At 43.8% G+C, this 16,472-nt stretch overlaps 1 protein-coding gene across 1 annotated transcript in view; it reads right to left on the reverse strand.

Moving 5' to 3' along the window:
• Positions 1-16,472, reverse strand: part of SMYD3 (SET and MYND domain containing 3) — an 805,331-nt gene that overhangs the window by 124,704 nt on the left and 664,155 nt on the right. The window contains exons 9-10 of the mRNA XM_062211394.1: positions 10,977-11,064; positions 4,232-4,406 (exon numbers count right to left, since the gene is read on the reverse strand). Coding sequence (XP_062067378.1) covers positions 4,232-4,406; positions 10,977-11,064 — 263 coding nt within the window. The remainder of the gene's footprint in view (positions 1-4,231; positions 4,407-10,976; positions 11,065-16,472) is intronic.

Raw genomic sequence — 16,472 nt, forward strand, 5'->3', positions numbered from 1 at the left:
GGATGGCCCAAGTGCTTGGGTCCTGCACCCCATGGGAGACCAGGATAAGCCCCTGGCTTCTGCCATCGGAACAGCGCGGTGCGCTGGCCGCAGCGTGCCTACCGCGGCGGCCATTGGAGGGTGAACCAACGGCAAAAGGAAGACCTTTCTCTCTGTCTCTCTCTCTCACTGTCCACTCTACCTGTCAAAAAGTAAAAAAAAAAAAAAAAAAAAAAAAAAGAATTAAGTGGGGCCAGTGCTATGGTATGGTGGGCTAAGTCTACGCCTGTGGCACCAGCATCCCATATGAGCTCTGGTTCAAGTCCCGGCTGTGCCTCTTCCAATCCAGCTCTCTGCCATGACCTGGGAGAGCAGTAGAAGACGGCCCAAGTCCTTGGGCTCCTGCACCCATGTATGAGACCGGAAGAAGATCCTGGCTCCTGACTTTGGACTGGCACAGCTCTAGCCATTGTGGCCATTTGGGGAGTCAATCAGCAGAGGAAGACCTTTCTCTCTGTCTCTCCCTCTGTTACTCTACCTATCAAACAAATAAATAAATCTTAAAAAAAAAAAAAACAATTTGTGGGGTTGGCATTGTGGAGTAACAGATAAAGCCTCTGCCTGCAATGCCGGCATCCCATAATGGGTGCTTCTTCAAGTCTTGGCTGGTCCTCTTTCAATCCAGCTCCCTGCTAATGTGCCTAGGAAAGCAGTGGAAGATGGCCCAATTATTTAGACCCCTGCCACCCATGTGAGAGAACTGAATAAAACTCCTGGCTTCTGGCTTTAGCCTGGCTTAGCCCTGGCTGTTGCAGCCCTCTTGGCAGTGAATCAGTAGATCATTCTCTCTCTCTCTCTCTCAATCTCTCTCTCTCTCTCTCCCTCACTCTGAACAGTTTTGAAGAAAATTAGTTGTGAGGGTGTGGGAATAGCAGACTTCCAAATAAATAAATATTTTAAGCAATTGCTTGTATTTAATTCTCTCGCTCTCTCTGAAACGTACAGCATACATTGCTGACATCATTACAGGCCGCATAGGCTTTTGTGGGCAAGGCTGGGGAGCTCACATAATCTGCAACACCAACCTTCACAGGAAAACACATATCACATTCTAAATTATCAACTCTAGAACCTGAATCATCTTATGGTTAATGAACTTTATGAAAAACTTTTAAATTACTTTTATTCTGCTTAGTGTTTGTAATGCTAAGGGATACTTGCGTACATAACTGTGGATATGGGCACAGATACTTTTGGAGGACATATTACAAGCTAATAAGTGTACTACAAGGTATACGTTTTTAGAAAAAGATTTATTATTTTATTTGAAAGTCAGAGTTACACATAGAGAGAAGGAGAGGCAGGGAGAGAGAGAGAGGTCATCCATCCTCTGGTTCACTCCCCAACTGGCCACAATGGCCAGATATGCTGATCTGAAGCCAGGAGCCAGGAGCTTCTTCTGGGTCTCCAACATGGGTTCAGGGGCTCAAGGACTTGGGCCATCTTCTACTGTTTTCCCAGGCCATAGAAGAGAGCTGGATTGGAAGTAGAGCAGCTGGGACTTGAACCGGCACCCATATGGGATGCCAGCACTGCAGGCGGCGGCTTTACCCGCTACGCTACAGTGCTGGCCTGAAGGTACGTTTTACATGAATTATTTCCAACTTGACTTATGAAACATAAAGAACCTAACAATAAATTGCATCACAAGCACTGAGTAAAATCTATTGAGAAGAAATAAGTGACAGAGTGGCAGGAAAGGAGCTGAGAACAGTGATTTGGATTAAAAACGGAACATGGACACTTTCTCCCTAAGGTCAGCAGTTAAGATTTAGCCAAGGTCAGGGGCGACAAAATTCTCACTTGAGACTTGACCTCAATCTCACTGTGGCAAGCAATACATTAATGTTGTAAAGCTGTTATGGCAGCTGACAATCCAGTCACCTCTTGGTCACTGTCCGTGTCCTTGGCTAAAAGTAAGCAAGAAGCCTGCTAGCACTCTTGCAAGGAGCCCATGCTGATGGCTGATCACACTCAGTGTGAATTCCCTCACGCACAGCCAGCTTCTTCATTCCTACCTCACGTTCCAAGAGTGTCATAGAGCTACAGGGCATCTGACCCATCTGTACCTGCTCCTTCTTTTTACTTATGCCTGAGCTGCAGGGGAAGAGGCAAAATGTGGTAGTATCAACCCCCACTCCTTTCTCCTAACTTCATTATAATCCTTTCCCTCTACTGTAACTGCGAAAGCAAGGGGATCAAATCTCACCCATCTGAAGTGAAGCAATTCAGGTTAGATTTCTTGAAATCCCAAACACTGCACAGCAACTCCTTAACAAGCTCCAGGGAACAGAAAATGAGGGAGGCTTGGACATTTGTCACCCAGCATAAGAACAGAGGACACATTGACAGAGAGCCTGAGACCTGCCAAACATCAGGAAAATATAACCAAATGTTTTCCCAACTCGATACAGGACATTCTGCTGGATTTGGCTACACAAGAAAAGATCTCTTTGTTGGACTCAAGTTTAAGTCCAACTGAAGGGTAAGTTAGTGCTTCAGAGAGGCCAGGGTAAGCGGGGGGATGAGCATTCAGAAATACATAGAGAACGGGCATCCTTGAAGGTGTGAGGCCAATTTCCAGCTTCTGTGCTTCAGCGAGGCCGAGCAGGGCAGCCTGAATGTCGAGAGGAAGCGGAAGATGGCAGCAAGAATGCGGCACCAGCCAGGAGTGAAGGAGATTTTCTGCCCACAGCTCCTGGCTGGAGTCCACCCACTCAGCCAGCAGCCTGTGGTTTGGCTTCCCGAGCCCAAGCCCTGGAGTTCAGACAGGTAACGCCAATCACACCTGACCTGCCTGTCACTGCAACACCGAGGCTCTGAGAAAGATGCCTTATCTCTTTGTATTCGACTCGGATTTTCTGAGAACCCGCAAGATTCGTCTCACCGAACAGACGTCTCACTGCTCATGATAAAGTCTACAGTCCCAGCCTCAAGGCAATCTCTACCAAGTTTGATTATAGTTGACTCACAGTCTGGATTCCTAAGCTGTTCATCTACAAGGCAGCGGCAAAAATCACCTACAAAAGCCCAGAAAACACCATCCAGGTCACGCTGGTGCCACTGGCTGGCCTATGGACCTCCGCCATGTCCCGTCTGGTAGGGCCTTTGCCATCTTTACATTCCTCTCTGCCTACAAAAAGTTCCTGGCTAAGTGCCTCACTTCTGGCTTCCTGCCTTTGCCTGAGCTAAACTCCTAATCCTGGACTCACTTTTGTTCTCGTCACACTCGTTCCTGCGACTTTCCTTCCAAGTTGCCCTTGAGGTTCTTCCTCAAGTGGGAGAGGGAGTATCCTCTGCGCTCCCTTTCTCCTACCCCTGCTTCACTTAGAGTCCTTCTGAGGCTGTTGTCCCAAGTCGCACACGTCTAGACCCGGACTGCCCCTCCACACAGCCCTTTTGTCTGATACCACGTTTCCACCGTCTGCAGAGCTGGGAGTCTCAGTATCTTCCCAGAATCTGCATAAGCCTCTGTGTCCTCCCCCCGGAGGGATTTCAATCTCAACTTCTGAACTTTCATTGTTAGCCTGCAGCAAACAGGCTCTCTCTCCTCAGGTTCCTCCAAGTTACAAGGACACACAGGAACAGAAAATTGTGGGTCTGGACAGCTGAGACTCATCAACCAATAGCAAATTACCCATAGGTCCTTTGGCTGACTCAGCAACCCACATGGGCAGGGTAGCCCCCTGCTCAACCATCTGGATCATAAAGTGGCTGTGAGGGCAAATTATTCTACTGAAAGCACTCTGGGAACCATAAAGCTCAACAAACATGAGCCCAACCATGGTCTCCATGCTGGCTGGCCTCACCTGGGCCAGCAGAGGCCAAGGACACAAACTCCCAAGCTACGTATGAGCCACAGGCTCCTCCTCTCCAGGTCTCCCACACCCGCCCTATGTTTGCTTCTGTCATTACAAGAACCTCACATACTGTGTTCATCTCTTCCACACGAGATAGCATTTCATCAGTCTCTCTGTATACCCACAGTGCTTGACACACACAAGAAACTTAATAAATGATTAATGGATGCATACATCAGTGAAAAAAGGAATAAAACAAGCTTTGGTTTCACATATTGAAAAGCAAATGGGAACATTCGCTATAAAGTAGTAATTAAATACCACACAACGTCAACCCTTTGAGCCAAGTAAACATATTCTACCTTTACTTTAGCCCTCTCGCTGGGACCTACCTGTATGGCTCCATGGTGCGAATGCCATAGAACAACGCCTCCTCCAACAGACCGAGATTGATACAGGCATCCATGGCACAGTCGAGCACCTTCAGCTGGTAGATGTTGATGTCGGGAAGCCGTTCGGAGTTGCTGCTTATGATTGTCTGGCACAGGGCCAGAACCTGTTCCCACTCTGTTATTAACCTTAGTTAAGGATTCATTGTCTTGATCAAGGAAAAACAAAAGTGAAATGAGATCCTCTGAAAGGCTGAAGAGCTCCTAGGCACAGGAGGGAAGGAAGTCCCCATTAGTTTGCACAGATGAGCTGCCTGAATACACACTTGAGAAACAAAACATGTAAGCAGCATCTCAGGGAAGCAGATTCTGTTTACATCAACAAGCCATCTTATAAGCAGGCCTCCACTTTAGCGACTTAAAATTTCCAAAGATTCCTTTTCTTCTTCACACTATTAATATATTCTCTTTAAACCTAGTTGTGAAACAGAAGACGCTGTTTATTAAAGATTGTTAGTTCAGTTTGAAATTATTACTGTGTTAGTATCTATTTAAAAGTTGATCAGAAATTAAAGATGCTTTAAAGAAATTCCTATTTCAAAAGAAAGAGCTTACGCTTGCTTCTGTGTCATTTGAGTCATGGAGCCAAATTTAAAAAAAACTGATAGGCACACATTAGGGGAAGTAATTTAAAGAAATTCATTTGCACTGGATCTCGTTAATTTTTTTTATTATAAAGCAAACATGACCCAAGTCTATACTTAACAAAACTATTCTTTTTTTAAAAAATTGTTTGAGAGACAGATATACATCCAGAGCTAGAGCAAGCTTCCATCTCCTGGTTCACTCCCCAGATGGCTACAGCTGAAGCTATGAGCCAGGAACTCAGATCAGATCTTTCACGTTGGTGGCAGGAACCCAACTACCAAACCCATCACCACTTACTCTCAGGGTACAAATTCCCAAGAAGCTGGAGCCAGAAATAGAACCATGCATTTCTATGTGAAACACATTCTAATCAGCATCTGGAGTTACAGAGAGGCACAGGCAGAGAGAGAGAGAGAGAGAGAGAGAGAGAGAGAGAGAGAGAAAGGTCTTACATCCACTTCCATCCACTGGTTCGCTCCCCAAATGGCTGCAATGGCTGGAGCTGGGCTGATCAGAAGCACAAGCCAGGAGCTTCTTCTGGGCCTTCCACAGGTGCAGGGGCCCAAAGACTTCTACTGCTTTCTCAGGCCATAGCAGAGAACTGGATCTGAAGTGGAGCAACTGGGACTTGAACCAGCATCCAAATGGAATCTCAGCACTGCAGATGGCATCTTTACCCACTCAGCCACAGTGCCAGCCTCTCTAATCAGCATCGTAACCTCTAAGCTAAACAGCTAATCAAAGATATTCTTATTTTAACCCCCAAAAGTGAAAGAAAATATTAAGACCACGGCTTTATGTGCATAAATTGCAGGCAAAGGCAAATGATACTTTTTAAAGAATGGGGAGGAAAAAGCATGTGGCACAACAGTCAAGATGTCAGTTGGGATACCTGTGTCTCATATCAGAAAGCCTGGGTTCAAGTTCCTGGTCCGCTTGGGATTCAGCTTCCTGCTAATGCACACCCTAGAAGGCAGCAGGTGATGGCTCAAGTAACTGAGACACTGGTACCTACATGGGAGATAGGATCGGGTGCCTGCACCCAGAGCATTTGGGAAATGAACCAGCAGATGGGAGCTCTGTCCTTTCATCTGTTTCTCTCTCTGTTTACCTCTCAAATTAAACAAAGGATAGGGAGAGGACCCAATATCCACTCCTTGGTAACAATGACTTTCTGATTAACGGTGAGTCAGTGACTTAATCTCATTGAGCTTTAGTGTGACCTCACTTCTCAAAATTGACATTCTCTGTCTCCTTAGAGTCAGTCGAAGGATTGAGGACACAGTATTTAGAGTGTGCTTTGAATCTCTCTCTAGCAAATTAGCTCAGAAGCACTGCACAGCTGATGGCAGGAGTGCAGGGCTTCACCACCTCACTCAATTTCTGTGCTGTGCTGTTGCATGAGGGTGGGGGCAGGCTAAGGAAGCAGCTGGGCTGGGACTGGCCCTTCACTCACCCCTACCCCCACCTTCCACAGTGTAGATATACATTGACCTCCTTTCAGATGTCAGAGTTCCTGTGGGGAACAATGTTTGAAGAGTTCAGATACAGCAGAAGTGGCATAGCCTCTGACTGTAGATAAAGCAGGATTCAAATCTAAGCTGATTGTGTCATTTGTAAGGTTTGAAGTTCTGAGGAAGTAAAGTGCTTTGAGACAGGCCAAAAGTAAAAACTGCATAACGTCACTGTGGGAATTAAATAAGACACTGTATGCAGAACGACAAAACTCTGTATGCACTCTGTTGTGAGCCAGGCAGAAGTCTGGGTGCCAGGGATAAAGGAGCAAAACATTTGGTGGCACACACAAGATACACACCACACAAACAGTAGTATCTTCCCCCTTCTTTTCTGTGTTATGACCTCTAAGTATGACTAGGCTTAAGGTAAAGGATACGATGGACCCGGATGGATGGAACATCCCATTCTCCCACAGGACCCCATCTCTTCACAATCCCCCAAGCTCAGGACCTCTCTGTGGTGTCCTAGCACAACGTGATGCATCTCAAACAGGCAGCCCTCTGTGTACTCCAGCTCTGCTTTATCCCTCCCTCCAGCAAAATCCACTTTGTCCAGCATCCATACCCTCAGCAGACACTCTTAATAAGCTAATCAAGCCACTTGCGTGAGTGAGGACTATTATCTTTATGAACCCTCACAGGAAACATATTTTCCTTTCAGCAGGGGCCTTCTCCTGGAGGCAAAATACTTCACCCCGAAGCATGGCTTGCTTGCTGAGAATTTCAAGCATCACTAAGCGCAGCTGGGGGCCCTTCATCTTGCACTCCCTGTAATTTTAGGACAAGTCCTGTCTCTGAGGAGTTAACTCTGGTCCTAGAAGAGCTGGTGATTCTCCTCTGTATTCATCTGACATGTATGTTTAAAGTTTGCTGAATACATCCCCCACAGGTTGGGGGGAGCAGTGTCTTATGCAATGTACTGATTTGGTAACAGATTGCTGGGCTAACCTCTGTGGCTTTTCATTCCAGGATTAGATATTTGACGAACTGTCAGGAGGAATGACTGTCTCTTACACAATGTTAGACATTTCTGTGGCAAGACTTGCACCTTATTTTAACATTATGTTATTTGACCTCCACTATTGTTTATGTATTCATTTATATATTTTCCAATTCATTCTAAAGATGCTTGAGGTGACAAGCTTTGGAAGCAAAAACCAGATGTGATGTTCCGCAGCCACTCAAAGGAATACATCGACTTTATCCCCAAGCAAGCTGGAAGGGAATACGAGCCAATTTCCCTTCACAATATTGGCAATGGTCTCCTGGCAAAGGCGGCAAAACCTTTCCTGTATAACACCCCAGTGAGCAAAAAAATGGAATAATTTTAACTAAGAAGCTTTTCCCCCAAGCTAATGCTGGCATCTATTTGCTCAAAGATTTAGTGCCTGGCATTTGTGTGGTGTTTACTACAAGTCATTCAGTTCCAGCGAGGAGTTGAGCTCGAGACCTAAGCAGGACTAGAGAGCCCACCCAAAGAGAACAGATTACCAGTGGACAGAACAGATATCTTTTTTTTTTTTTTTCCGGAATAGTTTTAAACAACCATAAGAGGATTAGGGGAAAAGAGAAAGAGGAGCAGAGTAAATTCACTTGGGAATTAATCAATTTCTTCAGACTCCTAGTGTCAGAACACAGAGCTTTTGGTCACCTAATCATATTATTCTACTGCTTAAACTCATCCCACGGTTTCCTCTCACCTGTGATGGTATTTAAGGCCTTACCACATTGCCCTCCTCTCAAACACAGCAGTAGGCCACTTCCTGGCAGCATGCCGCCTCGTGCCGTATTGTGCCCAGGGACCCCGCTTCTCCACTCTGCTGGCCTGGCTGAACTCCGGGGAGCCCTCCCACACACAGCTCAGTTGTTGCCTCCTCCATGAGAACTTTGACTACCCAAAGCTGATGTCTGTGTCTCTGAATTCCCTGTAAATATTTATATTTACCAAAATATGTTTGACCTCTCACATTGACTATACCATTTTGTGTGCGAGTTACGCATGGAGTGCTGTGCCTTTTAATTTCTGCCTGGATCCTAAGGTGGATTATGACCAGCAAGGCATGCGGCATAGACTCCATTTTCTGTAAAAAGTTACACAATTGAGAATGAACTGTAGCTGGGTCATCCTTGGAGCCACACAGAATAATTCTACTCCTCTGCACTGTATCAGCTTTTTGAGCCCATGACCATGGACCTGCCACTCTCACATTTGGCTATTTTTTTCATGATCTTCCATCTGATCTACAGTCAGGCTTTCAAATTCTTCCTTGGTTCCAGCTCTATTTCTTGAAATTTATTTGTTTTTCTATATGCCTTCTTCAATGTCCTACTCCATACTAAATAGAAAATTCAAGAATTGATGAGATCAATACAAACAACTGTCTTACTTTGTACTATACATTTCTATGAATGCAGCCTGAGATCTCTGTAGTCCTTGAGGGGAGTTAATATCATACTCTCATGGTTGTGAACCATGCTGTCTTTTCCCTAAACATTTATTTATTTATTTGAAAGTCAGAGCTAGAGAGAGAGAGAGAGAGAGAGAGAGAGAGAATCTTCTATCTGCTGATTCACTCCCCAGATGTCTGCAACCGCAGAGCTGGGCCAGGCCAAAGCCAGGAGCCAGTAGCTTCTTCCTGGTCTCCCACATGGGTGGCACAGGCCCATACAGTTGGGTCATTCTCCACTGCTTTGCCCAGGTCATTAGCAGGGAGGTGGACTGGACGTGGAACAGCCAGGACTTGAACAGGTGCCCATATGGGATGTTGGCATCACAGGTAGAAGGTCTACTCACTACACCATGATGCTGGCCCCAAACCATGTTGCTTACTAAAGCACTAAAAGTTTTTAATATACTGGTGGCCAGTGCTGTGGAGTAGCAGGTAAAGTCATTACTTGCAGTGCTGGCATCCCATATGGATGCTGGTTTGAGTCCCGGCTGCTCCACTTCTGATCTAGCTTTCTGCTATGGTCTGAGAAAGGAGTAAAAAATGGCCTAAGTGCTTGGGCCTCTGCACCAGCATGAGAGACCCAGGAGAAGCTCCTGGCTCCTGGCTTTGGACTGGCCCAGCTCTAGCTGTTGTAGCCATTTGGGGAGTAAACCAGTGAATCAAAGATATCTCTTTCTCTGTCTCTCTCCTCCCTGTTCCCCATCTCCATAATTTTGCCTTTCAAATGCATACATATATACATATAAAAAAAGTGTTTCTTATCTTTGTTAAGCTTTCTGAATATTTATACACTTAAAATTTTTTATCTCAACAGAATATTTTATATACACTCTTGACAAAATTTCATCTTTTTAAACTGAAGACATCACTTAAACTTCCAGGGATTTTTTTGAACTCCTGATTGTATCATTCTACATCTGCTATCTCTTCCATCTATACATTTTTGGATATATGATGAACCCTGCCTGTCTCTTTATTCAAGAGACTTAATCAAAGGTTGAGGAGGACTGAGATGGGAACAAAGCACTCAAAAGTGACTGTGACCCAATTAAGCATCATTCTTATCATTCAGCAACACAAAATTGGCTATGTTGGCTTCTAACATCAATTTCTTGACTAATTCCCTTTATGAACTCTATTTACAAACTTCAGAGAAAATCATGACTTGCTTGCTCTTAGTAAACCCATACAGCATTCTAATGATCATAGTTTTCTTTTCCATTTCTTTGGAACCAATGCCAAAGTCTCTCATAGATTAACTAACAAAGTCACTGGGCCATGGATTTCAGAAATGATTTCACCTTTAAAAATTGAAATGTCTAACTACTTTTGCATTGTTTATGATTCTTTTAAAAACATTATCTGTAGATGAGAAACCTCAAACCTCATCTGTAGGTTTGTGGTTTCTTGTTTTGTTTTTTGTTTTTGTTCCTGTTTGCCCGAAGTATTTAAAAGACCTATTTGTAGCCCTTTTGCATCCTTCTTTCTTCTTACTGTGGTGTTGTCACATTTTTCCCCAAATGCACTCCTCTCCTGAGAGTGATGTCCCACTTGGCCTATCCCAAGCAAATCCTGTCCCTGATAGGAGACCTTTCATACAATAAAACACCAGAGGAATCTTCCTATACAACCTCCCCAATCTGCCATCTCACTTTACTTAGAACTTTAACCCACTGAGGGGGCCTTACTATTTATTCCAGGAAAAGTTATTGTGTAGCCACTCGCATTGGAGTTGTAGTCATGGCTGATTTAAGACGAGGTTTCTGTGTCTGAGGGTCAGTGACCTTAAGTTATAAAGATTCTAAGCTATTCTTTCCTGGAGATGAATGTGGTTATGGGTGGAAAGGAATCTAGAAACATGGTACCTTTTACATATAAAGAGTCTACTACTTTCTTTCCTACTGTTTCTGAGCCATCTGTTCTAATGGTGGTGAGAGATACATGCTCATGTCACCACAATCTTCCTTAGCCTGTACCCAAACTGCCGACTAGGATGAGAGATGCAGCCCATGATCATGGAACAGAAGGAAGCTTACAGAGAAGTGATATTCTGCCGGTGGCCTCATTAACACCAGACTCCAAACAATAAAAAAGCAATCGCAACATCCAACTCATCCACAGATAAAAGGATACTCCAATGTGCCTTCAGCTCTTCAATTTTTTTCAAGGATTCTTGAACTTCTTTCCATATTTGCTCATCACCGGTTAGCATATCAGCATCCTGCTCAAGCCAAATTAAAAGACAGGAAAGAAAAATAATTCAATTAAAAACTGGGCAAAGGATCTGAATGGACATTTCTCCAAAAGTTGTAGAAATGACTCATTAGCACATAAAAGATGCTTGATACCATTAACCATCAGGGGAATACAAATCAAAACAACAATTACACACTACTTCATGCTCACTAGCCTGGCTGTAATCGAAAAAGCTAATAGGAGGTACTGGTGAGGACGTGGAGAAATTGACACCCTTCTCTACTGCTGGTGGGAATGTAGAATGGTACAGATTTGCAAACAGTCTGACAGTTCCTCAAAAGATTAAACACAGAGTTAGCATATTACCAACTAGAATTACTCTATTGACAAATTTACTCCTAGGTATAAGCCTGTGAGAAAAAAAAAAAAAAAACGTACAACAAAAACCTGTAAACAAATACAGCAGCACTGTTCATAATACCCAAGAAGTAGAAATGTCTATCAACTCATGAATGGATAAATAAAATATTGTATAGGTATACAATAGAATGATGTTCAACAATGAAACAAGTGGGAGCCAGCGTGTGGCATAGCAGGTTAAGCTGCTGCCTGTGACACTGGCATCCCCCATGGGTGCAAGTTCAAGTCCCAGCTCTTCCACTTCTGATCCAGCTCCCTGCCAATACTCTTGGGAAAGCAGCAGAAGATGGCCCAAAGGCTTGGGACTCTGCCACCATGTGGGAGACTAGCTCCTGGCTTCAGCCTGGTCCAGACCTTCCTATTGTGGCCATGTGGGGGAGTGAACCAGCAGATAGTAGATATATTTCTTTTCTCCCTTCTATCTCCCTATCTTTAAATCTGCCTTTCAATCAATCAAATAAATAAATCTTTAAACAATAAAAAAATTAAGTATTGGTGTACACTGCAACATGAATGAACTTTGAAAACATGCTAGGTGAAAAAAGCAATCACAGAAGACCACCTGTTACACGATTCATTTTACAGGAAATGTCCTGTACAGGAAAATCCACAGAGACACAAAGTAGATTAGGGACTACCTAGGGCTACACAGACTGAAGAAAACCGAAAAGTGTCTGGTAATGGCTGAAGTTATTGATCAAAATGAAGCTAGGATAAAGGGAAATAAGTAAATCAAATCCATATGAACCAATGCTGACTTCTACAAAAATGAAAAAAAAAAAAAAAACCACTGGCAGTTTTAAAAATTAACTAAAAATCCACAAAATTATAGGCCAGCTTTTATTAAATGTGCCCTCTCCCATTCAGTAAGCAGGTCCTCTAATCTTTCCATATTGTATCTGTATCTCTAGCACCATTGTAGGTGCTAATCAGTACTTGTTGAACGAATGACTGCAAACTATGTGTATGACACAGTGCTCAGACTTTTACTAATATTGTTCCATTTGTTTTTAAAGATTTATTTATTTATTTGAAAGTCAGAGTTACACAAAGAGAAGGAGAGGCAGAGAGAGGTCTTCTATCCACTGGTACATTCCCCAATTGGATGCAAAGGCCGGAGTTGCGCTGATCTGAAGCCAGGAGCCAGGAGCTTCTTCCGGGTCTTCCACATGGGTGCAGGGGCCCAAGGACTTGGGCCATCTTCTACTGCTTTTCCAGGCTATAGCAGAGAGCTGGATCAGAAGTGAAGCAGCTGGGTTTTGAACCGGCACCTGTATGGGATGCCAGCACTGCAGGCGGTGGTTTTACCTGCTATGCCACAGCACCGGCCCCATATTGTTCCATTTTTAATCTTGTTTCATGTGACATCATACCCAGTATGGTAGCATGGGCAGGCAGTGAGTACAGTCCACCCTTGCCTGGGCAAGGAGAAGGTATGCTATCTAGAATATTAAAAAGCAATACTAAAATCAATTGAAAGGAGATCTGATTTTTATCACCATGCATCAATTTAAAACAATTCAGAAGTAAAATTATCGTCTCCTCTAGGCCAGACAGCATTTGCCCCTACTCTCTGACATACAAGTGATCATACAAGTTGGTAGATGACATAACTAGATTAAGAGAGATTACATGACTTGCCCAAAAATCACAATGTTATAGTAGAAGTTTAAATGAAAAACTTGTGTCCTCATCATATACTACTCTGTGTCCCACAAATACTATTACAGCCTCTTGCACATGCTCAGCAAGTATTAGATATTGAAAGCTGCACTCTTCAACATGGTAGCCATCAGCAACATGTGTCTATTTATAGCTGCACCAGTCACATTTCAAAATTACTACAGTGGACGGAAGATAGATGGATGGATGTTAGTTCTGTCACTGTAGAAAGTTCTATTGAACAGTGCTGTTTTAAGTTATTTATTTTCATTTTATTTGAGGGGAGAGGAGAAACAGAGAGAGAGAGAGAGAGAAAGAGAGATCGAGACAGATAGAGATCAATCTTCTATCTACTAATTCAGCCCCCAAATACCAACAACATCCAGGCTTGGCCCAGGCTGAAACCAGGAGCTTGGAACTCCATCCAGGTCTCCCATGTAGAAGGTAGGAACCCAAAAACTTGAGTCATCACCTGCTGCCTCCCAAGATTCACGTTAGCAGTAACTGGATCAGAGCAGAGTAACAGGATCTCAACTCAATTACCCTAATATAGCATGCAGGCACCCCAAGTAGTAGCCTTCGTGAGATTGGTGGAAAAGGTGAAAGAAGATAGACTTTGTTAAACTATACACATCTTCTGAGAGAGTCTTTGAGGGCTGCTGGGGAGGTTTACAGCATGATCCTGTGAGAACTACTGCCACAGTAAGCCTAGGTTACTGGCTGGAAGATATATATTCAGGTATGTGTATGTCAGGGAAGAAAAAAATTGAGGGCCACTGATGAGCACAGAAAGGAGACCCCAAGAACAGGGTGAGGCCGCAAGTTTGCATTTGAGAGGACTGAGCACTTGCGTGAGTGTGTCTGAAACAGGACTTGGTGAGTCTCCATTTGTGTGCTGTGTATGTGTGATACAACAAGGTAGTTTTTCAAAAGGTATCCTAACAGCACTCTATTTTTTTTAGGAAATCCTAAATATATACCTAGCTTTCTGCACTTAGAAAGGGGAGGGGAGTCACATGCTTTAAGAAGATAAACATCAGTTCCCTGAGAATCCCTGCTGTAAGTCCATATTCATCTCCTAAAGCCTCAGTTTGATCACCCCCGCCCCCACTTTAGGGACTTCAGCAACCTCCCACCATCTTCCAGATGCAGTGCACATGCTAAATCTTGACAGTCATGGTCATGCCTGGCTATATTTCCCAATTTTATACCTCAAGACTGGCAGCTCAGATCCTAGGCTCCAAGTAAAATTTCTTGATAGTCCTTGTGGTAGGCCAAAAATGAACCCTCAAAAGATGCCCATGTCCTGATCCCCAGACCTGTGAGCAGGTTAGGTTATATGGCAAAGGGGAATGAACTTGCAGATGGGATTAAAGTTGCTAATTAGACTTCAAAACAGGGAAGCATCCTGAACTTTCTAGATGGGCCCAATATAATTATAATGGTCCTTACTAGTGGAAGAGGGAGACAGAAGAGGAGGCCAGAGTGATGTGACACTCACTCACTGTTGATGGGACTCAACCAGTCATGGCTGGCTTCAAAGACGGAAGAAAGAATAAGACAAGGAGTATGTATGGGCTCCAGAAGCCAGAAAAAGCATGGAAACAAATTCTCCCCTGGAGCCTCAGAAAGGAACACCCTGAAAGCCAGCCCTGTGGATGCCTGGACTTTAGCCCAATGAGACTTGTGCCAGGCTTCTGCCTTGCAGAAACATACCAATCTGTGCGATTTTAAGTCCTTAAGTTTATGATCATTTGTTACAAAAGCAACAGAAAACTAATACAGCCCCTAACATACCTCCTATTCTTTATCCTTTGGAGCTTTGTGGATGCCCCGCCCTGTACCTGAAATTAATTTCATCACTCATTTATTCCATCCACATTTGGAGTGCTTTTAGACACTGGGATTGTAGGCACTGGGACTGAGCCATAAAGAAATCAATCATACAGTTCACACTAAAGAGGTAAGAGGAACACAAGGTGAAAAAATACCAACATTTATCTAAATGAAACATAGTTGTCAGCCAGAAAGACAAACAGGGAAGACAGTCGGGGAGTAGCAGCACTGGGATGACTTTACCCATGGTGATCAGGGAACATTTCAGACACGCCGATCTTTGAGTCAAGATCTGAAGGAGGTAGAGGAGCGGGAGACAAGAGTTCCAGGGAGAGGGGGCAGCAAGTGCCCAAGTGCTGAGGCAGGAACAGGCCTGGGTGTTCCAGAAACAATGAGGAGACCGTGTGGTCAGAGCCTGTAGGTAGCAGCTTGTGTGCATGTAACAGCTTCCCCACTTAATTATAAGCTCTTTAGCACTAAATATATGTCTGACTCTTCTTTGATCCTGCCTCTCCCAAATACCTAGCCCAGAGCCGGGGATGTAACAAATACTCAGCTGACTGTAGGATTGATACGGGAGAATAGAACTTTTATTTGTAGTGGTCTGGATGTGTCTTGTCCTCGAATAGATTTTAATTACTCCTCAGAACATCCCTGGAGAGCATTGGTACCTACAGTTCACAAATGAGGTACAAGATAATTCTGAAGCTTTATTTGTCCAAATGTGTCTCCACCCCCACCTGCCAGACGTAAGATTCAAACTCAGGTCAGCCTGGCTTCAGAGTCCATGCTCCTTATACTATCTTCATATCTAAGTTAAATTTGTTTTTCTCTTGGACTGGCTTAAAAGGTGAAACTCATGTTGATGACTTAATAAATTCAAAATATCATCCATCTATGGTTCTTGAGATCTTCCTAGTATTAAAACTTGAAAAAAAGACAGTAAAATCCCCCGACATGGAACCTACCAAAGATCAGGTACTATTTAACCAAGCAGAGTGAGACCCTTTCTCAGGACAGAGCAATTGTATTCAAATTATAGTAATAGCTAAATCTGCCACCAGGGAACATCATCTCATTAGCTATTCTTTTGGGCTAACTCTAACCTTTTTATTTACTTGACAGAAGCGAAAGCAAAGTTTGAAATTGCTTCTGAGCATTCAGAAATGATAGCTCAGGAGAGCACATTATACCAGACCTGGACAAAGCTACATGCATTAACAGTTAACTATCAACTCCTTGGAGTGTCCCACGGGGTGAGTATCTCTATACTCTCAGGTGCCCAAATCTCCCAACTCCTGACCCACCCGGCTTCCCTCCCTCACTTCTCCCTGCTCTGCATGTGCAGGGACACCTCACAACCACTGTGAAGGGGTCTGTACCCCCTTCCCTTGTCTCACAGCCGGATGGACAAGGATAACTGAATATGCAGACAAATAGGCCATACAAACAGAAAACTACTTAGGTAAGCATAACTTAAGTCTTCTACTTTCTCAACTTGTATATTTAAGATGT

The sequence above is a fragment of the Lepus europaeus genome, chromosome 14 (assembly GCF_033115175.1).
Source record: "Lepus europaeus isolate LE1 chromosome 14, mLepTim1.pri, whole genome shotgun sequence".
NCBI classification, from domain to species: Eukaryota; Metazoa; Chordata; class Mammalia; order Lagomorpha; family Leporidae; genus Lepus; species Lepus europaeus.